Genomic DNA, 23,585 nt, shown 5'->3' on the forward strand with positions numbered 1-23,585 from the left:
CGGCATCTTCCAGTCTGTCTCTCTCAGACCTCTGCTGCATCCTCAGGTCTCCTCTGACTCTGGTCCTCCTGTGTCACTCTTATAAGGACCCCGCGATTACTTGGGGGCCCCCCAGGACTATCCAGGGTAACCTCCCATCTCAAGATCCTTAACTTAATCACATCTGCGAAGTCCCCTTTGCCACATATGCACAGATGTGGGAGACTGGGACCTGGGTGGGCATCTTTGGGTGGGTGTTGTTCTGACAGCGGCAGGCCTGCATTTCAGCACCATCGCAGGGCTCTTTTATGTAGGAGCACTCTAGCCGAGGACTGTACAAGGAACGATAGGATTGTAAAGCACCATTTTATACCGCCTAATGAAGAAATTAACTTGGCAATGACCATCAGTAGATGATGCGACCAGCAGATGGAGGCGGGTGGAGAGCTGTGTCTTTGCAGACTGCTTGCTGGTCGTAACGGGAGGAGTCAGCTCCACGGTGATGGGAGCAGGCTGTCACCGCCGGAGCCCACTGGTCAGGCTCCGATGGCTGTGCGTGGGACAACCAGGCTCCTCGCCGTGGAAGGGCCCTTCAGGTCTACAGCCCCGGTTACGGAAGAGCGGAGAGCGAGGGACCAGATACACCGAGGGGAAGCGATCGGACAGATTCAGCACCGCAGGCCCTGCGTTTGTGACAGGTCAGAGGTGGGGGGAATGTTCTAGATTATGAGAGATTCAAGAGACGGCACAACCGAATGCAACGTGGGGACCCTGTTTGGATCCAGATTTGAAAAACCATACCACAAAGAGACACTTTTGGAAAATTAAGGGCAATTAAATGTAGACTCATATTGGAGATCACAGAGGCGTGGCTGGCTGTCTCAGGTGCCGCCACGGCTGTGGCCGTGTGAGCGGAGGTCCTGGACTTAGAACCACACTGCAGCAAAACACGGATGGAGCGACACGGCAGCACGCTAGTTAACTGTGAAGCTGAAGTGGCAGATGAGGGTACACCCGTCTCTCTTGCTTCTAGGTGCGCTTGGAAACGTCTGTGATAAATAGTGTGACGCATTTCTGCTCACAGGGGAACTGATCGCCTCGTGGGACCAGTTGTCCCGCGAGCCCTGGGGGTAGCTGGTGACGGGGCCCGCCGCCGTGCTGCCTGCTGCTTACCTGGCCGGGAGGCGCCTCCGCTGATCTGGTCCAGCCCTGCCCCATCGCCGGGCTCCCACTGCAGCTCAGCCTTGATTTTTGTGAGTATTTACAATCATACATCTGGTGCATCAAACCCATGCCTTCTCAGCTCCTGCTACTAAGTAAGGTATTGCGTACGAGAAGGAGTTTACTATAAAGTGAGTACTAGTGCTGGGTAGGCGTGGAAAAGGGACGGAGACGTGGCTCCCGAAGGTGCAGTGCCTGCCCGACGGGAAGGCCTGGAGGTGGCCGCAGAGATCAGGGTTCTGCGCCGACACTCTCGTCGTCCTCCCCACTGTCCCCCTGGCTGACCTTGCGGGAGACCCCGTCCTCTGCAGCCGTGGTCTCCTCATCTGCTGAAGGAAGGGGTGTTCCCTACAGACCCCCTGGAGCCCCCGGTGAGAAGCCACGTCCCTCCCTGGCGCTTGCCTCTTCATGGCTGAGGTCCCCCCCCTCCGCTGCTGCCGCCGCCAAGAACTAAGCAGCTGCCAGGCCTCCAGCCCCTCCCCCAGGGCCCCCAAGCGTTGGCGGGGGATGGGGGCGACTCCACTTAAATATACTGCTTCATAAAATCGCGGTGGTTGTGCCTCTGAAGAAGTCACTAAAGGAAGTGGTCCTTCTCCCGTATTTATCCGTTCGTGTCCCTGGAGGACAGGGAGTAATGCTACATGTCATGCATTAAAAATTGTGTCACCAGTCTGCGTGAGGACACCTTCCAGAAAGATTATCATGGCCAATGGAAGTCTGTCGGAGGGCAAGATAAAACATGTTGGTAACGGAGAAATCAATGGGTAATTTGCTGCAACAGTTTCAACCAGAGGCCGGACAGCCTCACTGGGCCTCCGCTCAGCTGCCTCCCCCAGATGTGGCCACGACCCTTCGCTCAAAGCCCAGGGGCCGGGTCTGCACCCTGAGGGGGAGCAGCCCAGCGTGGGTGCAGGCTCATGGGGCAGGGCTGGGGGCGCACCAGTGCACGTGGGGGACCCGTCCCGGAGGCTCGGGGTGAAGCGCTTTTGCTCAGAGCCTTGCTCTGGGAGCTGCTGGGGCTGGTGGGAAGGAGGGGCCAGAGGCTACCACGACCCCCAAACTGGCCTGCTCCCGGTGTTCCTGCCACCCTGACCCTCCTCCGGGCACCTGGGGCACAGCTCACTCACTGCCTCAGGCAAGCCTTGTCGCTGCCCGGCGGGGAAGCAGAAGAGGCCGATTCTTGGCTTCTGAGCTTCAAAAGCTGAGGGCCAGGTGCGAGGGAGAAGGTGGGAGAGTTATCTTTTGGAGGGTGGGTGGCAGGTCAGGCCTGCAGAGTCCCTGGGGTCACGTGACCGGTCCTGCTGAGGCTGCCTCTGCCCCTGGCAGGTCGGGCGCAGTCCTTTGCCCTTGGACACTGGGGTGGCAAGCGCTGAGCCCGAGTATCATTCCTGTTACGTCTGTCTCAGGGCACGTGGCGGGGGCAGAGCTCGGGGAGCCTAGCAGGAGGCGAGGCGAGCACCCACCTTCACCACGGTGACCATGCCCTCGTTGGTGACGGGGTCCGTGCGGACAATGAAGTGGCCCGAGGGGTCCCCGCTGATGATGCGGTAGACGGCGTTCCAGTTCGGGGAGTGGGGCTGGTCTCGGTCCATCACAGTGAGGTTTGCGACCACCGTCTCCACCCGGTTTTCGGGGACTTCGCCTGCGTACTGCAAGAAAAGACAACATTACGAACCCGTGCGGAAGCCTGGAGAGGCCGGAGAAGGTTCTCTGCTGACCCTGGGGGGCCTCTGCTTCCAGCTGCTCCCAGACACAGTGACTCCCGCAGGTTGGCCCATCCCATGTCCGTGCCGACGAGGTGGCGTCCAGAGAGGGCTCTGCTTCCTCCAGCGGAGGCCCAGCGAGGCCTGAGGCGCATCTGCACGTATCCGCCTCCAAACTAAGCCCTGCCTGTGCACGCATGCCAGGCCTCCCTCCTAAATTCCCTTCCAGCCCTTCCCATAGGCAGCAGGGGACCAACGCAAATACCTGGGGCTTGCAAGAGACTCTAACAATGTGCTTACAAAATGGGAAACGAACAGGAGTGGGGACGCAGCTGCAGAGGGCTTTCCGAGCTGAACCATCTCTGGGCTCCTGCCATCCCGGTGGTCCCCGACACGGGCTTAGGGCCTGGGGTCAGCAGCTGCAGATGTGCAGATGACCAAACACAGAGCCTCAACCCTTTCTTTCCTGCCGCAGCAGTGAGGGCTGCAAACCACGCCCATCGGTGAGTGGGGTTCACGTGGCCGCAGTAGTTACGGGCAGGTAAAGACTGTGTGTGTGGCGGGGCGTGTTGGTGCTGGTGTCGAAGTGGTGACGGAAACCTGAGCACCTCTCATCAGGCGAGAGTCACTGCTGTGCAGCTGAGTTCTGAGGGCTCAGAAGAGCCCCGAGCTCGGTTTACTGCTGTGCTGTCACAGTCTTGAAATTCTTCATAATTTGTGAACGAGGGCCCTGCGTTCTTATTTGGCACTGGGCCATGCAAATCGTGTGGCCATTCTGTCACAGTGCAGTGTGCTTTTGAGCCACAAAACCTGGAGACAAAGTGTGAACAAATATCTGGGGATTTCCAGTTGTGTTCACAGCAGCGCAGCCCTAACGATGGTTACCGAGTGCCCACTCTGTGCCAGGTACTGCCCTTGCATTATTCTGCTGGTTCCTCAGGAGAACCCCATTCTTATCCCCATTTTGCAGATGAAGAAACAGAAGCAAGAGAGGTTAAGAGATCTTGGCACAGCCCAGAGAAAGCACAGCTCAGGGAAACTGCCAAGTGACTGCCAGAGCCTGGATCCAGCCATGCCTGAAGACAATGCAGCTTCTGTGAGATAAGGAGATTCTCTTCTTGTTTCAGTTGCCAGGGTCAGTGTAGTGGACATCAGTAGGCTGTCTGACTCTCCAGCACCTTCTGAATTCCCTTCTTTATTTTCCAGAAACGTGCTTTCTCGCCCTCCTCTACTGCCACGACCTGGTCAGGTGATCTAGAACCTGCCAGTGGGACACACCTTCATGACTTTGATTCAGAAGAGAGGCAGAGAGACCTTGTGCTTTGGCGCCTGCAGTGGCAGAAGGTGGGTGGTAGCACCGTGTCCAGCGATGGAGATGGGAGCTGAGGTATCTGCGGCCCGTGGCAGCGGAAGGTGGGGGTACTCCCGGCGGAGCCCCCCGACCTGATGCACCCGGCTCTCGGAGTTTGTGGCCACTCACGTGCTTTGGCAGCTACTGTCTTAAATAATCAGGGTGGGTTCTGGTGCCGTCACCTGACGGGCCCCCCCGCCATAGCCCAGTTTCAGTGCAACCCATGGGGGCCCTGTTGGGCGCCTCCACCCACTCTGCTCTGGTCCCCCGAGAATACAGGCCTGTGGTTTCACGGCATGGGGAGAGCTGCGTGTCCCGGAGACCAGTTCCTTTCAGACTTCTGGGTGCAGTTTATTTGAAAAGTCTATTTTAATTCATGCAAGTTTAATAAAGGTTCACAAAGAAGTGCCTTAAGCTGGTAAGTCTGGCTTAGGATTTTCTTATTAACCTTCCCCTAGCCATGATGAGTTTTAAATTTAATTTTTTTGGGTTTTCAGGCACAGGGAAAGCCTCTCCCACACCCCGTGGGATGTAAAGGCAGATATCTGGGAAAGGAAGAATTTGAAGAGTGTTGGAACGGAATTTCTTGCATAGCTGTAATCCAGAATTCACATGCACCCCCATCTCGAGAGGCCGGGTGGATTTCCTATTCGTGCCTGGGCCTTCCAGCACAATCGCAGCTCCTCCGCAGAAATCCGTGTGGCTCCCAGGGGAGGGTCACATTAGCAGAGTGGAGGATTTGGGTGGGAACAGTGAAGCCCAGCCAGGATTTAGGGAAGACCCCTCAGCCAGGCCGAGAGGACCGAGGATGGCAGAGCCTGTACCCACAGACCCGGGGACCATCAGGGCACCTGCTCCATGGGGGATGCCCAGCTCCCTGAGATGATGCTTTTGTTTCTGGCTCCAGCATTCGAACCATCGCCGGTCCCAGCGCGGCTCAGGCCTGAGGACCTGACCGTCCCCCAGCTGCCTTCCCTCTGGGCCCTGGACCCGGGTATGGCCGAGGGTGTTAACTGCGAGGGGGGTGTCCCCCACCCAGTCCTCTCCTGAGCCAGGAACTCAGGGATCGCCCTGGAAGCCCCGTCCAGCCAGCATGCAGTCAAGGCCCCGCCCGCCTTGGAGCCCCAGGGGCTGTGTTGGCTTCTGTTGGAAAACATGCATTCTCCTCTGACATTCCGATGGTTTTAATTTTTGTTTTGTTTTGAGTTTATCATTTGCAGTCAGAATTTCTAAGCCTCCCCTCCTTCTCCCCCTCACAGCCCACGGCACTTCCGAGCTCCTTCTCTCTTTTCATTTTTCCGCAGCGCCAGGCCCTGGGGGCTCCGGCCCAGGGATGCGCGCCGAGGCACTGGTGCAGGGGAGCGGGAGGTGGTAGTGGCACAACGTTCCGGCGATTTTAACTTTTGAAATTTAGTTTCCTCTCCAGTAAAACAGTGACAATTTCTGTTGGCTTCTGAGTTTGGAATCAGAATCTGACGGGTGGGGCCAGTGGCTCATAACGGGGCACCTGGCGGCTGACGTCCATCCTCCTCTACCCACAGGGAGGAGCCCGGGGCCCGGGTGGTGACTCTGGAGCCTTGTCCCCTCCTTGCGGTGCTGCTGTGAGAACAGGTGAGTGACGCCCGGGACGTGGCCCTTGGGACGCCAGCTCAGGGAGAGGACCCTGGAGCACCTCCCCAGCTTTTTGGTTCACAGATGGGCTTGATCACCCCCTTTCCAGAAAGAAGGGCTACTGGGTGCTTGCTGTCCTCTCTTCTGTCTTCAGAGGACCTTGGGAGGGTACCCACCATGATCTCACCTCCCCCCTTTTAAAAAATATTTAGCCTAATTTTATTCATGCTTGCCTTGGAATGGGGAATAGGTCATCCAGTCAAATATACAGTAAAGACAAACGTGTCCTATCACGTACAGTCTTGAACTGTAGTGCGATGTGCCTTAAGGACTCCCATCCTCCCTTTCTTAACAGATGAGGAAACTGGACTTGGAATGCATGTTCTGGTGCCTCCACCGTGAACCCCTCGCCCGCTGAAGGCAGAGCCGGGACCCTGTCTGCTCCGCCGCCCCGTCCGTGCCCCTGCGATGGAGGTCAGGTACCACCCGTGGCGTGTTTAGGGCAGAGAACAAACTTCCCTGTAGGTGAGCGGATGCTCCCAGCTTCACCTTGAGCCGTGAAACACTTAACGCATCAAGAGGGGAAAACGTTCCGACGCTCAGAGAGGTCCGACTATCAGCCCAAGGGCACAAAGCTAGGAGGGACCCGGGGGTGGGGGGGTGCGCAGAACGGGGCTTCCCGACTCCAGGAGACCCTCCTGTGGGCCTGTGTGTGGCTGGGTCTCAGGGCTTTGCTCCAGGACCTGAGGATGAGGCAGAGGGAGGCCCTGGGGTCGGGTCTGCGGCTGTGTCCTGGGGGCCTCGGCCCTACCCCAGCGGCCCCGCCTCACCCTGCAGGGGTGCTGAGGTCAGTGGGCCCTCTGACGGCCAGACAGCCTCGTAGTGGCAGCAAGCAGAGCGCAGGCTCGGAGCAGGCGAAGGGAAAATGACTTCTAATTAACATTTAAGAATAGGAATCGGATCATGCAAATCCCCCCCCAACCCCACCTCTTCTGCTTCTGCTGATTGTTCTTGATTAAGCTCGATAAAATTAGCCAGGCTGTGCAGGGAGTGTGGCCAGCCCTGGGCCTTCGCCCGCCCACCCCCACTGAGCCCAGCAGACGGTGTCCTGGGGCCCTGCCTTCCACCCGTCCCGAGGGGGACATGTCATAACGTGTGACCCCGGGACATTAGCAACCCCAGCCATGCCAACCCACACACGTCCACGCCACCGCCCCACAGCCCCGGCTGTAAGCAGGCCGGGCGGCGATGTGCTCTCCTGGCCTCCAGGGCCCGGGCCTGGCTGAGGCCGACTCGGGTGGAGGAGGGGCGGGGGCGACGCCGGGAAGAGGCGGCCGTTCCGAAAGCCCGGGGGAGCATCCTCCTGACGAACAGTCCCGGGAGCCAGGCTGTGCCCACCTTTCCTTCATCCACGCGTGCAGGCGGGAACTTTCCCCTGGGATGTGCCCCAAGGCACCTCCTTGGGTCACATGCAAACTCCCTCCTGGGTCTCAGTGTAATTCCCGGGCTGCCCCTTTTTCAGGCGTGTATGCGGAGCCGGGGGTATCTTGTTGAGCATCTCCCCTGCCCTCGTGTGGACACCCCAGTGCAAACAGATCAGGAAGGTCCACCGCCCCCTCCTTTTCTCCTCCCCATCACTTCCTCACAGGCCGTCTAGGACCCGGCCTTTCCAGGGGACCAGCGGGTGTTGCAGGGCGGCGGGCGTGCAGGAGGGCAGACGAGGTTCAGGCTAGAAGCAGGAGGAGCCACGTGGGGGCCAGAGCAGCGCGGACCAGGGCTCGGGGCAGTGGGCGGAAGTGGTCCCCCGCGGACCTGCCCCGTGGGAGCTCGGGTGTGAGGGCAGCCCCGGGGCCCCTCTCTGGAGCTGCGAAGCCCGGGAAGGCAGGGCTGCTCCACCTCAGAAGGGGACGGGAGACACATTCGGGGTCTTGAAGGACAGAGCTGTGGTGCGAAGGTGGGCCCGAGGAAGCAGGAGATGTGGGTTGGACTCTGTCTCACTGTGTGACCTCGGGTAGCCCGGAATTACCCCTCTGGGCCTCAGGTGTCTCTGGTGGAAAAAGGGACAGCAGCTGTTTTCCTGACGGAGAAAACCGTCTTCTTAGGAAATACACTCAGAAGCCTTTAGATGTGAGGGCATCATGCATACTACTGATTCTCAAGCAGCTCAGAAAGAATTCTGTGGGCACACCTCCAGGGAGCGGCGGGCACACACAGCATGGCGCCGACAGGGTCGACGTGCGCGGCTATTCTGTTTGTTTGCTTTAATTGGAGTACAGTTGATTTACAGTGTGTGTTAGTTTCAGGTGTACAGCAAAGTGATTCAGTTATACACATATATATGTATATTCTTTTTCAGATTCTTTCCCCATACAGGTTATTAAAAAATATTGAGTAGAGTTCCCTGTGTTACACAGTAAGTCCTTGTTCTTTATCTATTTTATATATAGTAGTGTGTATATGTTAATCCCAACCTCCTAAATTATCCCCCGGCCCTTTGGTAACCATAAGTTTGTTTTCTATGTCTACGACTCTGTTTCTGTTTTGTAAATAAGTTCATTTGTATCATTTTTTTAGTTTCCACATGTAAGTGATATCATATGATATTTGTCTTTCTCTGACTTCACTTAGTATGATCATCTCTAGGTCCATCCATGTTGCTGCAAATGGCATTATTTCATTCTTTTTTTTTATAGCTGAGTAATATTCCATTGTATATATGTACCATATCTTCTTTATCCATTCATCTGTCGATGGACATTTAGGTTGCTTCCATGTCTTGGTTATTGTGAATAGTGCTGCAGTGAATACTGGGGTGCATGTATCTTTTCAAATTATGGTTTTCTCCAGATACATGCCCAGGAGTGGGATTGCTGGGTCATATGGTAGTTCTATATTCAGTTTTTTAAGGAACCTCCATACTGTTCTCCATAGTGGCTGCACCAATTTACATTCCCACCAACAGTGCAAGAGGGTTCCCTTTTCTCCACACCCTCTCCAGCATTTGTTGTTTGTAGATTTTTCTGATGATGTCCATTCTAACTGGTGTGAGGTTGATACTTCATTGTAGTTTTGATTTGCATTTCTCTAATTAGTGATGTTGAACATCTTTTCATGTGCCTTTTCGCCATCTATATGTCTTCTTTGGAGAAATTTCTACTTAGGTCTTCCGCCCATTTTTTGATTGGGTTTTTTTGATATTGAGCTGCATGAGCTGATTTTGGAGATGAATCCCTTGTCAGTCAGTCGCTTCATTTGAAAATATTTTCTCCCATTCCATAGGTTGTCTTTTCATTTTCTTTATGGTTTCCTTTGCTACGCAAAAGCTCTTAAGTTTAATTAGGTCCCATGTGTTTATTTTTGTTTTTGTTTTCATTACTCTGGAAGATGGATCCAAAGATGTATTGCTGCGATATGTCAAAGGGTGTCCTCCCTATGTTTTCCTCTAGGAATTTTATAGTATCCGGTCTTATGTTTAAGTCTTTAATCCATTTTGAATTTATTTTTTGTATGGTGTTTGTTAGAGAATGTTCTAATTTCATTCTTTTACATGTAGCTGTACAGTTTCCCCAGCACTACTTATTGAAGAGACTGTCTTTTCTCCATTGTATATTCTTGCCTCCTTTGTCATAGATTGATAGGTGTGTGGGTTTATTTGTGGGCTTTCTATCCTGTTCCATTGATCTGTATTTCTGTTTTTGTGCAAGTACCATGCTGTTTTGATTACTGTAGCTTTGTAGTATAGTCTGAAGTCAGGGAGCCTGATTCCTCCAGCTCCGTTTTTCTTTCTCAAGATCGCTTTGGCTACTCGGGGTCTTCTGTGTTTTCATACAAATTTTAAAACTTTTTGTTCTAGTTCTGTGAAAAATACCATAGGTAATTTGATAGGGATTTCACTGAATCTGTAGATTACCTTAGGTAGTATAGTCATTTTGACAATATTGATTCTCCCAATCCAAGAACTTGGTATATGCTTCCATCTGTTTATGTCATCTTCAATTTCTTTCATCAGCATCTTACAGTTTTCGGAGTACAGGTTTTTTTTTTTTTTTTTCTCCTTAGGTAGGTTCATTCCTGGGTATTTTATTCTTTTTGATGCAACAGTAAATGGGATTGTTTCCTTAATTTCCCTTTCTGATCTTCTGTTGTTTGTTAGTGTATAGAAATGCAACAGATTTCTGTGTATTAATTTTGTATCCTGCAACTTTACCAAATTCACTGATGAGCTCTAGTAGTTTTCTGGTAGCATCTTTAGGATTCTCAATGTATAGTGTAATGTCATCTGAAAATGGTGACAGTTTTGCTTCTTCTTTTCCAATTTGGATCCCTTTTATTTCTTTTTCTTTTCCAATTGCTGTGGCTAGGACTTCCAAAACTATGTTGAATAAAAGTGGCGAGAGTGGATATCCTTGTCTTGTTCTTTTAAAATTTATTTATTTTTATTTTTGGCTGTGTTGGGTCTTTGTTGCTGTGTGCGGGCTTTCTCTAGTTGCAGCGAGTGGGGGCTACTCTCGCTGTGGTGCATGGGCTTCTCATTGCGGTGGCTTCTCTTGTTGCGGAGCACAGGCTCTAGGTGCACGGGCTTCAGTAGTTGTGGCATGTGGGCTCAGTAGTTGTGGCACATGGGCTTAGTTGTGGTGCATGGGCTTAGTTGCTCTGCAGCATATGGGATATTCCCAGACCAGGGCTTGAACCCGTGTCCCTCGCATTGGCAGGCGGATTCTTAACCACTGCGCCACCAGGGAAGTCCCCTTGTCTTGTTCTTGATCTTAGAGGAAATGCTTTCAGCTTTTTACCATTGAGTATGATGTTAGCTGTGGGTTTGTCATATATGACCTTTATTATGTTGAGGTAGGTTCCCTCTATGCCTACTTTCTGGACAGTTTTTTTTTTTTATTTATCATAAATGGGTGTTGAATTTTATCAAAAGTTTTTTCTGCATCTATTGAGATGATCATATGGTTTTATTCTTCAGTTTGTTAATGTGGTGTATCACACTGATTGATTGATTTGCAGATATTGAAAAATCCTTGCATCCCTGGGATGGATCCCACTTGATCATGGTGTATGATCCTTTTAATGTACTGTTGGATTCAGTTTGCTAGTGGTTTGTTGAGGATTTCTGTGTCTGTGTTCATCAGTGATATTGGCCTGTAATTTTCTTTTTTTTTGAAGTATCTTTGTCTGGTTTTGGTATCAGAGTGATGGTGGCCTCACAGAATGAGTTTGGAAATGTTACTTCTTCTGCAATTTTTTGGAATAGTTTCAGAAGGATAGGTGTTAACTCTTTTCTAAATGTTTGATAGAATTCACCTGTGAAACCATCTGGTCCTGGACTTTTGTTTGTTGGGAGTTTTTAAATCACAGATTCAATTTCAGTACTTGTAATTGGTCTTTTCATATTTTCTATTTCTTCCTGGTTCAGTTTTGGGAGATTGTACCTTTCTTGATGGGTCTTGCTAAAGTTTTATCAATTTTGTTTATCTTTTCACAGCACCAGCTTTTACTTTAATTGATCTTTTTTTATGGTTTTCTTAGTCTCTATTTCATTTATTTCTGCTCTGATCTTTATGACTTCTTTCCTTCTACTAACTTTGGGTTTTGTTTGTTCTTCATTTTTAGTTGCTTTAATGTAAGGTTAGGTTGTTTGAGATTTTTCTTTTTTCCTGAGGTAAGCTTGTATCGCTATAAACTTTCCTCTTAGAACTGCTTTTGCTGTGTTCCATAGCTTTTGGATCATAGTGTTTTCGTTTTCATTTGTCTCTAGGTATTTTTTGATTTCCTCAGTGATCCACTGGTTGTTCACTAGCATATTGTGTAGCCTCCATGTGTTAGTGTTTTTTTGCAGTTTTTTTTTCTTGTAGTTGATTTCTAATCTCACAGTGTTGTGGTTGGAAAAGATGCTTGATATGATTTCAATTTTCCTAAATTTACTGAGGCTCACTTTGTGGCCCAGCACATGATCTATCCTGGAGAATATTCCGTGTGCACTTGAAAAGAATGTGTATTCTGCTGCTTTCAGATAGAATGCTCTATAGATATCAATTAAGTGCATCTGGTCTAATGTGTCATTTAAGGCTTGTGTTTCCTTATGGATTTTCTGGATGATCTGTCCATTGATGTAAGTGGGGCATTGAAGTCCCCCACTATTATTTGTTTACTGTCAACTTCTCCTTTTATATCTGTTAACATTTGCCTTATATACTGAGGTGCCCCTGTGTTGGGTGCATATATATTTACAGTTGTTATATCTTCTTCTTGGATCGATCCCTTCATCATTATGTAGTGTCCTCCTTTGTCTCTTGTAGTAGTCTTTATTTTAAAGTCTATTTTATCTGATATGAGTATTGCTACTCCAGCTTTCTTTTGATTTCCATTTGCATGGAATATCTTTTTCCATCCCCTCACTTTCAGTCTGTATGTGTTTCTAGGTCTGAAGTGGGTCTCTTGCAGACAACATATATACGGGTCTTGTTTTTGTATCCATTCAGCCAGTTCACGTCTTTTGGTTGGAGCATTTAAGCCGTTTACATTTAAGGTAATTACTGATATGTATGTTCTTATTGGCATTTTGTTAATTGTTTTGTATTTGTTTTTGTAGGTCTTTTTTCTTCCTTTCCTCTTTTGTTCTCTCTTCTTATGATTTGATGACTATCTTTAGTGTTGTGTTTGGATTCCTTTTTCTTTTTTGTGTGTATATCTATTATAGATTTTTGGTTTGTGGTTACCATGAGGTTTTGATATAGCAGTCTATATAAATATATGATTGTTTTAAGTTGCTGATCTCTTAATTTCAGACACATTTCCAGTATCCTGCATTTGTACTCTCCTCTTCTCATGATTGCTGGTGTTGATATCATTCTTGTGTGTGGATGATTTCCTACCTTTACTGTATGTTTGCCTTTACTGGTGAGCTTTCCCATTTCATCATTTTCGTGTTTCTAGTTGTGGCCTTTTCTTTTCCACTTAGAGAAGTTCCTTTAGTGTCTGTTGTAAAGCTGGTTTGGTGGTGCTAAATTCTTTTGGCTTTTGCTTGTCTATAAAGCTTTTGATTTCTCCATCAAATCTGAATGAGAGCCTTGCTAGGTATTCTTGGTTGTAGGTTTTTTCCTTTCATCACTTTAAATATATCCTGCCACTCCCTTCTGGCCTGCATAGTCTCTGCTGAAAAAAATCAATCAGCTGATAATCGTTTTCTTTTTTTAAAAATAAATTTATTTATTTAACTTATTTATCTTTGGCTGCGTTGGGTCTTCATTGCTGCGAGCGGGCTTTCTCTAGTTGCAGCGAGTTGGGGCTGCTCTTCGTTGTGGTGGCTTCTCTTGTTGCGGAGCATGGGCTCTAGGCATGCAGGCTCAGTAGTTGTGGCTCGCAGGCTCTAGAGCGCAGGCTCAGTGGTTGTGGCTCACGGGCCCAGTTGCTCCGTGGCATGTGGTATCTTCCCGGACCAGGGCTCGAACCCGTGTCCCCTGCACTGGCAGGCAGATTCTTAACCACTGTGCCACCAGGGAAGCCCTCAGCTGATAATCTTATGAGGATTCCTTTGTATGTTATTTGTTGCTTTTAATATTTTCTCTCTTTGTCTTTAATTTTTGTCAGTTTGATTTCTATGTATCTTGGCATGTTCCTCTTGGGTTTATCCTGTATCGGACACTCGGTGCTTCCTAGACTTGGGTGACGGTTTCCCTTCCCATGTTAGGGAAATTTTCAGCTATTATCTCTTCAACTATTTTCTCAGGCTCTCTCTCTCTCTTTTCTCCTTCTGGGACCCCTATAATGCAAATGTTGGTGCGTTGAATGTTGTCCCAGAGGTCTCTTAAACTGTCCTTCTTTCTTTTCATTCTTCTTTCTTTATCCTGTTCCACAGCGGTGATTTCCCCCATTCTGTCTTCCGGCTCACTTATCCATTCTTCTGCCTTGTTTAGTCTGCTATGGGTTCCTTCTAGTGTATGTTTCATTCCAGTTGTTATATTCGTCAACCCTGGTTGTTCTTTATATTTTCTCTGTTAACAATTTCTTGTATCTTCTCACTCTGTGCATCCATTCTTTTTTCAAGATCTTGGATCATCTTTACGATCATTACTCTGAAGTCTTTCTCTGGTAGCTTGCCTATCTCCACTTCACTTAGTTGTTCTTCTGGGGTTTTATCTTGTTCCTTCGTCTGGGATATATTCCTCTGCCATCTCATTTTGTCTAACTTTCTGTGATTGCAGTTTCCATTCCGCAGGCTGCAGGGTTGTGTTTCCTCTTGCTTCTGGTGTCTGCCCCCTGGTGGGTGAGGCTGGTCTAAGGGGCTTGTGCAGGCTTCCTGGTGGGAGGGACTGGTGCCTGCCCACTGGGGGGTGGAGCTGGGTCTTGTCCCTCTGGTGGGCAGGGCCGTGTCAAGGGGTGTGTCTAGGGGTGGCTGCGGCTCAGGAAGTCTTTAGGCAGCCTGTCTGCTGGTGGGTGAGGCTGAGTTCCTGCCCTGCTGGTTGCTTAGCCTGAGGCATCCCGGTGCTGGAGCCTGTAGGCTGTTGGGTGGGGCCGGGTCTTGGTGCTGGTGAGATGTCTGCCTCCTCGACAGTTCACATAGCTGAACACTCCCCGACATCGCCACCAACAGTGTCCGCATCCCCAGGGAGAGCCACAGCCACACCCCGCCTCCCCAGGAGACCCATCAAGAGCAGCAGGTAGGTCCAGCCCAGTGTCCTATGAAGTCACCGCCCTTGCCCTGGGGACCCAGTACATGTGATACGTTGTGTGCATCCTCCAAGAGTGGGGTCTCTGCTTCCCTGTGGAGCTGTGGAGTCCAGTGGAGCTCCTGCAGTCAAGCCCTGTTGGCTTTCAAAACCAAATGCTCTGGGGACTCCTCCTCCTGATGCCAGACCCCCAGGCTGGGGAGCCTGAGTTGGGGCTCAGAACTCTCACTCCTGTGGGTGAACTTCTGTGATATAATTATTCTCCAGTTTGTGAACTGCCCACCCAGGGGGTATGGGATTTGATAATATTCTGAGTGTGCCCCTCCTACCATCTTGTTGTGGTTTCTTCTTTATTTCCTTGGATGTAGAATATCTTTTTTGGCTGGGTCCAGTCTTTTATATTTTTTAAAATTTATTTATTTATTTTATTTTTGGCTGCGTTGGGTCTTCATTGCTGCGCGTGGGCTTTCTCTAGTTGTGGCAAGCGGGGGCTATTCTTCATTGTGGTGCACGGGCTTCTCACTGCAGTGGCTTCTTGTTGTGGAGCATGGGCTCCAGGCGCATGGGCTTCAGTAGTTGTGGCACACGGGCTTAGTTGCTCCGCGACACGTGGGATCTTCCCGGACCAGGGCTCAAACCTGTGTCCCCTGCATTGGCAGGCGATTCTTCAGCACTGCACCACCAGGGAAGCCCCAGTCTTTCTTTTTTATTGATGACTGTTCAGCAGTTAGTTAGTTGTGATTTTGGTGCTTTTGTGTTAGGAGGTGAGCTCAAGGCCTTCTACTCCACCATCTTGTCTTCTCTCTGTGAGGCTATTCTTTTCCCTGTTTCTATTCTTGCAACTTTTCTGTGAGCTTGAAATTATTTCTAAACACATGTTGAAAAAAATTCCAAGGCTGTTCGGAATCTGTGGATATGGAAAGGTCTTCAAGACATATCATAAGCGGAAAAACCAAAAACAACGCAAGGGTCAGAGTGAAAACACAAGGGGCTCCTCCTCAAGGTAAGTCATTTTATACCTTTTAAGGTGCTGTACTGTGTGTGTGAATTACCTAACCAAATACTCAAGTTAATTTTTAAAAAAGAGATAGATAATGATTAAGTGAAGCCAGGTGAGGCAATGAAAACTTGTTCCTAAAAGTTCCAAAGGATCCAAGCTGAGAACAGAAAGAACCCAGATGGGCGGGGCCCTATCTGACTGAACTGATACAACAACAAAGAAGGATCCCAGAGGCCTTATGCCACCGGGTGGGAGGCTCCAGGGAATCGTGTGTTCCGTGTGAGTCCGTTTATATGACGTCCTAGAACAGGTAAAGCTCACCTTGGACGATGGGCCTGGGTTGCTGCTGGCCGGGCGGAAGGTTTCACTCAAGATTTGTGCCTCATACTGTAGGCACGTCAGACCTCAGTGCAACGAACAAGGAGCTGCTCTCCTCATGTCCAGACTCCCCGGGACGCTGCTCCTGAGCCCCTCCTGCCACTGCCCACGGGCCTTGGAGAGCAAACAGAACGGAAGCCATCCCACCCGAAGCAGGGGGCAGAGGCCTGAGCTGCTCCCTCTGTGGGGCGATCTGCCATCTGCCCACCAGATGGCGCTGTGCCCTCATGGCTGAGGCTGCCCTCCTCTGGCTTGGTCCAGCCGGACACAGAGCCTAGGACTCTGAGATGCCTCACTGCAGGGATGTGGGGACTCCAGAATTTGGAGCCTGTGGGGGGTGGGGAAGCAGGATGAGGGCACGCGGGGACGCTGTGGTGGGCTCCCTGCGAGGGGCTCTGGCCTGTGAGATGCCTTCACGGCAAGCTGACCCACCCACTGGGAGAATGAGGGGTCTCCTCTCTGTCCCCCCCCTTCCGCCAGTGGGCTGAGCGGCTCTGGACAAGTGACTCAGCCCCTCTGAGCCTCAGCACCCTCCTCCAGAACTGGGTCCCGAGCCTCATGGGGCCGGTGGGGACCAGAGGTCGACCAGGAAGCCCAGGCTGCTGCCTGGTGGAGCGGGGGAGCTCCGCAGCCTGGCCTGCGCTCCAGTTCTTCTGTTACTGTTATTGCTGTTACTCTCTCATCCACTCGGTGCCGCGGGGGTGAGACCCTGGGGGGAGGGGGCGGCCTCCGCCTCCCAGCACTGCCCTGGGAGTCCTCGCTGACCCTCCCCTCTGCCCATCTGGCCCCTGCATCTGCCGCATTTCTGGACGGGCACCCGCAGGGGGGGTATATGTTCCCATCCTGTCAGCAGCTCCACCCCAGGGGGCGTGGCCCAAAAGACACAGCTCCTTTGGAATCCAGAGGAACCGGGAGCCCGTGACTCGTGGCTCTGTGATCCCTCGGCTCTGGGCAGCCTGGCACGTGGCCTGGTCACAGCCCGCCGGCCGTGCCCGGAGGGGCAGGACGTACAACGTGTCCCCCACGCCCCGCTGCCCCCCTACTGATGGTGGGCCGTGGAGGGCCAGCCACGGTCCTGCCGCAGGGACCTGCCCTGTCCCCAGGCGTCCCTCAGACAGTCCTGCCTGGCACGCAGCCACGCACAACCCCCCACACTGGCTGGCCCTGGAGCCCAAACACCGCTGGTCAACTCCTCCGGATTCAGGAGGAGTGTCCAACTCACTCTGTCCTGGGAGCCTCTCCAGGTGTCAGCCAGTGCTCAGTATCGGGCCTGCAGACACCTGGAGCTCCTCTCCTGCTCAGCCCCCCGCCGCTCGGGGCCTTTGCTAACAGCCCGTCTGTCTGTCAAGCTCCTTCCATCAGGTGGCGGCAGAGAAGTTACCCGAACGCCCGGGAACTGCCCCCGAGGGGACGTGCACTCACCGTGCTGGCAGTGAACTCTGGCGGGTTGTCGTTCACGTCCGTCACCGTGATGATGGCTGTGGCCGTGTTGGAGAGGCCATAGTTCAGGTTTCCTTCCATGTCTGTGGCTTGAACAATGACTGTGTACTGCTGAACTTTCTAGAAGGGGATGAGGGGAAGGAACAGAGCATCAGTTTGGGTTTTAGTTTACAGGCTGTTTATACTTTCATTAAAGAAATATATTCCCCGGATGGACTCAGCTGGGTCACCTTCCTGCCTGGGGGTGCTGGCCGCAGGGCGCTCGGCAGGTGACCTGGCAGAAGAAAGTTCTCACTTGCGGTGGGTGGTGAAGTCTCTGCCTTCATCTCAGTGCCTGGCTTCCACGGGTGTAGATCGAGGTAGAAAGAAGGAAAAGGGGGCCTGGACCACACAGCACGGCTGTGCTGGGTTTGCCAGACCAGGGGCGGACAGTGTGCAGAGAGGGGCGACCCCCAGACGTGTGTCTGCGGGGACCTCATTTCTTTAGCATCCTCAGTGTCAAGTTCAGCCTCAGTCCAGAAATTCAAACAGGAGAAGGGAAGTCAAGCCCTCTCCCCTCTCTCTGCAGGTACACAGACGCCAGCACACTCTGTGTCTGAACACAGTCTGGAAGGAGTGGTTAGCGTTCGGATGCAGGTGTGAATTTAAAAGGCAAATGATGCTTGATGGGGACGGCAAGTTTCACTGGGCACTGAAGGGGCCTCCCAGCCCTTCTCCACCCAGGCCTCACCCGGACCCACTGGTGCAGCAACCCCAGGCCAGCAGAGGGGGCCTTGCCACACCCCTGTTCTGAGCAGAGGCCGCAGGTGTTTCCACTATGACAGGTGAGAACGAGCCTGGCGGGCAGCTCTCTGCTGGGACCACAGCCCACCTCTCACTGGCACCATTAGGGAGGGAGGGTTCTGGGGTCCAGGGCAGAAAGGGAGCTTCTGAAATGCCTCCAAGGAATGAACGATCCCAAGTCCTGCTCCCCTAAGAGGTTCAGGGAAGAGCCCACTTCTCAGCCCCATGATTCAGGGAAATGTGCTCAGGATCCCTAGGGGGCTCTGGAAGGAATTATAAACAGCAGACGGTCACAAACTGCCACTCTCTTTCCCTCCCTCCCAGCCTCCCTCCATCCACTCATCCACTCCTCCATCCATCCATGAGTCCCTCCATCTCTCTCTCTCCTTCCCAGACCCACAGCCCATGTGGGAAAGCAGGACAGCCGCATGTAAATCAATGAAATTAGAACACTCCCTCTCACACCATACACATAAATAAATAAACTCAAAATGGCTTAAAGACTTAGACATGACACCATAAAACTCCTAGAAGAGAACATAGGCAAACCATTCTCTGACATAAATCGTAGCAATGTTTTCTTAGGTCAGTCTCCCCAGGCAATAGAAATAAAAGCAAAAACAAACAAACGTTAGCTTTTGCACAGCAAAGGAAACGATAAACAAAATGAAAAGACAACCTACAGACTGCGAGCAAATATTTGCAAATGATGTGACCGACAAGGGCTTAATCTCCAAAATATACAAACAGCTCACAACTCAATAACAAAAAACCAAACAACCCAATCAAAAAATGCGCAGAAGACCTAAATAGACATTTCTCCAAAGAAGACATATAAATGGCCAAGAGGCATGTGAAAAGATGCTCAACATCGCTAATTATTAGAGAAATGCAAATCAAAATTACAAAGAGATACCACCTCACAGCAGTCAGAATGGCCAGCATCAAAAAGTCTACAAAAGGGCTTCCCTGGTGGCGCAGTGGTTGAGAATCTGCCTGCCAATGCAGGGGACACGGGTTCGAGCCCTGGTCTGGGAAGATCCCACATGCCACGGAGCAACTGGGCCCGTGAGCCACAACTACTGAGCCTGCGCATCTGGAGCCTGTGCTCCGCAACAAGAGAGGCCGCGATAGTGAGAGGCCCGCGCACCGCAATGAAGAGTGGCCCCCACTTGCCACAACTAGAGAAAGCCCTCACACAGAAACAAAGACCCAACACAGCCATAAAAAAATAAAATAAAATAAAAGTCTACAAACAATAAATGCTGGAGAGGGTGTGGAGAAAAGGGAACCCTCCTACACTGTTGGTGAGAATGTAAATTGGTACAACCAATGGAGAACAGTATGGAGGTTCCTTAAAAAAACTAAAAATAGAGTTACTGTATGATCCTGCAGTCCCACTCCTGAGCATATACCCGGAGAAAACCATAACCCGAAAAGATACATGCACCCCAATGTTCACAGCAGCACTGTATACAATAGCCAAGACATGGAAGCAACTTAAATGTCCATGGACAGATGAATGGATAAAGAAGATGTGGTACATATATACATGGAATACTACTTAGCCATAAAAAAGAATGAAATAATACCATTTACAGCAACATGGATGGGCCTAGAGGTGATCATACTAAGTGAAGTCAGAGAAGGACAAATACCATATGATATCACTTATATGTGGAATCTTTAAAAAAAGGTACAAATGAACTTATTTACAAAACAGAAACAGACTCACAGACACAGAAAACAAACTTACCAAAGGGGAAAGGGAGGGGAGGGATATATTAGGAGTTTGGGATTAACAGATTCACACTACTGTATATAAAACAGATAATCAACAAGTTCCTACTGTATGGCATGGGGAATTATATTTGATATCCTGTAATAAACCATAATGGGAAAGAATATGAAAAAGAATATATGGCTTTATATATGTATAACTGAATCACTTTGCTGCACACCTCAAACTAACACAACGCTGTAAATCAACTGTACTTCAATAAAAAAAACAAGACGTTTGGTGGCCCTGGGCTCTGACATCAGGCATCACAGACCAGGTACCTCCCAGACAGGCCTCATGGTGATGCCACAAACTTCTCAGGGAATGAGGGCCGGGGAAACCAGGGAGGCTTCCAGGAGGTGGTGGGCTGTTCTGCCCAGAGGTGGCAGGATGAGTGAGGGCTGAGTGGAGGGTGTGGACCAGAGCTGGGAGGTGGCTTGGGGGGCTTACGCTGTCTCCCACCCAGACGGATGCCCGGCCTCCACCTCTGTCGGCGCCGCAGCCCGCATGCCCAGGGCCGGCGTGCAGCTGGGGGGTGGCGGTGCTAACTCTGCCCATCCCCCCCCCCGCCCCCCACCGCCGCCCTGGCTCTTATTCCAAGAGGCCTCCCCCGGGAGTGAGCCTCTCAGAGGAGCAGGAAACAGCTCCTTGGCACACGGCTGGGGCGTCCCTTCAAGGGATTAAGTATCTGGAGGAGGAGAGTGAGGAGAGCACGTCGGGGCCTCTGAACAGGCTCCTAGGTAAGGGGCGAGAGGGGAGGGGCCCCAGTGCCGTGCTAGGCCCAGTGTCCCCACCTGGGAGATGGGGCAGGGCCACGTGCCTGAAATAGCGAGCGGGAAAGCAGTTCCAAGGTCAGGACAGTCACTGCTCTTCCCCCCTCACCTGCTCTGACACCGGCCAGACCCTGGGGACCCACCTCGTGCTGGGCCCCTGTTCCCGCTGCCAAGAACCGGCTGTGACGGTGCCTCCAGGGGACCCCCTCCCCCACCGCAGAATGGATCTGCCCTCCTCACAGCCCCACAGTCCTTGGGATCAACCCCTCTGACAGCCACTCAACAAACATGGGCCTGACTCTCCTGGGAGATGGAGAGCACCCCGAGGGCGGCCTCACACTCAGGCTGGGCCCCTGGAAGCCCAGCCTGGAGCCGGTACACAGAATGCACTCAGTCCGTGCTCGTTACACGAACTGAGCGCACGTCTAAACAGCTGATGTTGTTTTTTTTTGTGAACGTGGTTAGAACCTGCACCCGAGGAGACATGAAAAAATCAAAGAAATAGCTTACAATTGCTTGGGTGCTATGTCATACTTTGAAAGTTTTCTCACAAAAGATTAATAACTCTTGCCTCCTTCCCTTCCTCCTCTCTCCCTCATCCATCTACCTACCCAACTCCTCATCCATCCATCCTTCATCCATCCATCCATCCATCCTTCATCCATCCATCCATCCATCCATCCTTCATCCATCCATCCATCCTTCATCCATCTATCCATCCCTCCTTCATCTATAGGGACCCCTCCCTCTGTTAGGTGCATCACAACCACCCAGTGAGGTGGCTAAGGTCCTCTCAGCCGTTCACGAGATAAACAACCTCAGGGAGCGGGGAGAGGCTTCCCCTGGAGGTGCCATGAGAGCCAGTTCTTGAAAGGAGAGTGCGGCGCTCACTAGAGAGGGAAGCGGGGACAGGCACGATGTGGGTCCCCAGGGTCGGGGTGGTGTTGGGGCAGGTGAGGGGGGAGAAGCACGGGGACTGTCCCGGGCTAGGAAGGGCTTTCCTGCTCACTCTTTCGGTGATGTGGCCCTGCCCCGTCTCACAGGTGGGGACGCCGAGTCTCATGATGTCCCCAGTGGCACACAGCAAACCAGAGGCTGCTGGAGCGGCCGCTGGGATTCCTGACGCGGGTCGGCGCCTCTGTGATGGATGAATGCAGACGGCTCCGTGTTGCCCAGGCGGCGACGTCGGCCAAGATGCTAGAAGGCCTCTTTCTGAATGCGGCACAGAAGGTCCCCAAGGGCGTGGCAGCGCCCTCCTTAACCCGCTTCCCCCCGACAGCTGCACGGTCAGGGTCCACCTCCATGTGTGTGGACCGGTGCACGCTCAGAAGTCCATCGGGCCCTTGACCTCAGGACCTTGCTCAGGGCAGGGGTCCCTCCTACACGACTTCCGGGCCTCCGGACCCCAGCAGGGAATAAGCGCCCCTCCTTCTTGCCCATCAAAGGTGGCTGGTCATCTCTGGTCACTGCTGCCTCAGCTGGGACATGGCGGTGACAGGCTGGGGACAGTACCAGTGCCAGGGTGGGTAGACCGACAAACCAAACCCAAACCTCAGGTCCCCGTGTGCCCTTGGCGAGGGTCCTGCCCAGAGCATCCCGGATCCAGCTAGGCCTGAAGGCGCCCTCTGTGTTCAATCACATGAGCCACTTACTCCTCTTTTTTGTTTGATCCAGTTTGAGCCGGTTTCTGTCCTCTGCCACAGAAGGGGGTCTGACTGTCCCGCCTGTTACTGCCATTCTTTTTGTGAGGGACATTATCACAGGAAGAACAGTGGGACGACCGGGGACCTAATGCACGAGGAGAACAGGATTCTGCTGATGTTTTCCCAGCACACTGTCCCCGACCCTCTGGGGCACCGACGGGGCCTGAGGGCAGACTCGGGGCCCGACGGTCGTGGCCTCAGTCGGGGTGCCGTGGTGAGGGCTCCGCCATCTGGCCTCGCCAGAGTCACCCCCACAGTGCAGACAGACACCGTGCCCTCCGTCCAGTTCTGTCTTAGATCATCCCGTACAGCTAAGGCTTCCTTGCACTTCAATAACCACGTTTAGAAGCGGTTTATGCCGCTGCTGTAAATGGCAAACGAGCGTCACCTGCCACAAATAGAAATCAGTCCTGAACACGACTGTGTATTTTTAAAGGTCCATCTGTGAATGTCCAGGCCCAGTGCACGAAGCACATGGGGGGACCCAGGCCGACGGAGCCAGGAGACGCCCCCCGCAGTGGTTGCCCGTCACCTCTCGCCATGTGGAGAGACACGCAGGCTGAGGGGCCCGCCCCACCCCTGGCTGGTGGGCTAACACGGAGCGGGTCCCAGGGATCCTGTGCTAAAACCCACCCTGGCTCTCTCCCTGGGCGGAAGCAGAGGCCTACAGGCCGCCAGTCCCGGGGCAGGCGGGGCCCACTGGCCTCACGCTCTCCTCCACCACCATCCACGGGGCCTCCTTGCTGCTCCTCAGCGCCACGGTGCCCTCCAGGCCGGCGCCCTCCAGCCCGGCGCCCTCCAGCCCGGCGCCCTCCAGGCCGGCGCCCTCCAGCCCGTCGCCCTCCAGCCCGGCGCCCTCCAGCCCGGCGCCCTCCAGGCCGGCGCAGGGCTGTTCCGCCTGCCCCAGCACTCTGCTCGCTCCCACCAGCAAGGCCTTCCCTGCCTCCCCGAATAGAATACAAACGCTGCCCCGCGCCTGCTCCCCCTGCCCACCACCCGCTCTCCCGAGACTCTGCTTTTCCTCTCGGCGTCAGCGTGACCGCCCTCCGCCTGCTCCTGCCCCACGAGCCCAGGACGTGACGCTCAGTGCTGTCTCTCCGGTGTCTAGGACACGCCTGCACGCTGTCCGGGGGAGGCGGGGACGATGCCGCCCTCCCTGGGTGCTGGCAGTGACTGTCTGTGGGCACA

At 52.5% G+C, this 23,585-nt stretch overlaps 1 protein-coding gene across 8 annotated transcripts in view; it reads right to left on the reverse strand.

Moving 5' to 3' along the window:
- Positions 1–23,585, reverse strand: part of CDH4 (cadherin 4) — a 578,825-nt gene that overhangs the window by 14,670 nt on the left and 540,570 nt on the right. For all 8 annotated transcript variants that reach the window (XM_059898536.1, XM_059898535.1, XM_059898541.1 and 5 more), the window contains 2 exons: positions 17,341–17,478; positions 2,664–2,849 (listed from right to left, as the gene is read on the reverse strand). In XM_059898536.1, coding sequence (XP_059754519.1) covers positions 2,664–2,849; positions 17,341–17,478 — 324 coding nt within the window. The remainder of the gene's footprint in view (positions 1–2,663; positions 2,850–17,340; positions 17,479–23,585) is intronic.

Source organism: Balaenoptera ricei, chromosome 15 (assembly GCF_028023285.1).
Source record: "Balaenoptera ricei isolate mBalRic1 chromosome 15, mBalRic1.hap2, whole genome shotgun sequence".
NCBI classification, from domain to species: Eukaryota; Metazoa; Chordata; class Mammalia; order Artiodactyla; family Balaenopteridae; genus Balaenoptera; species Balaenoptera ricei.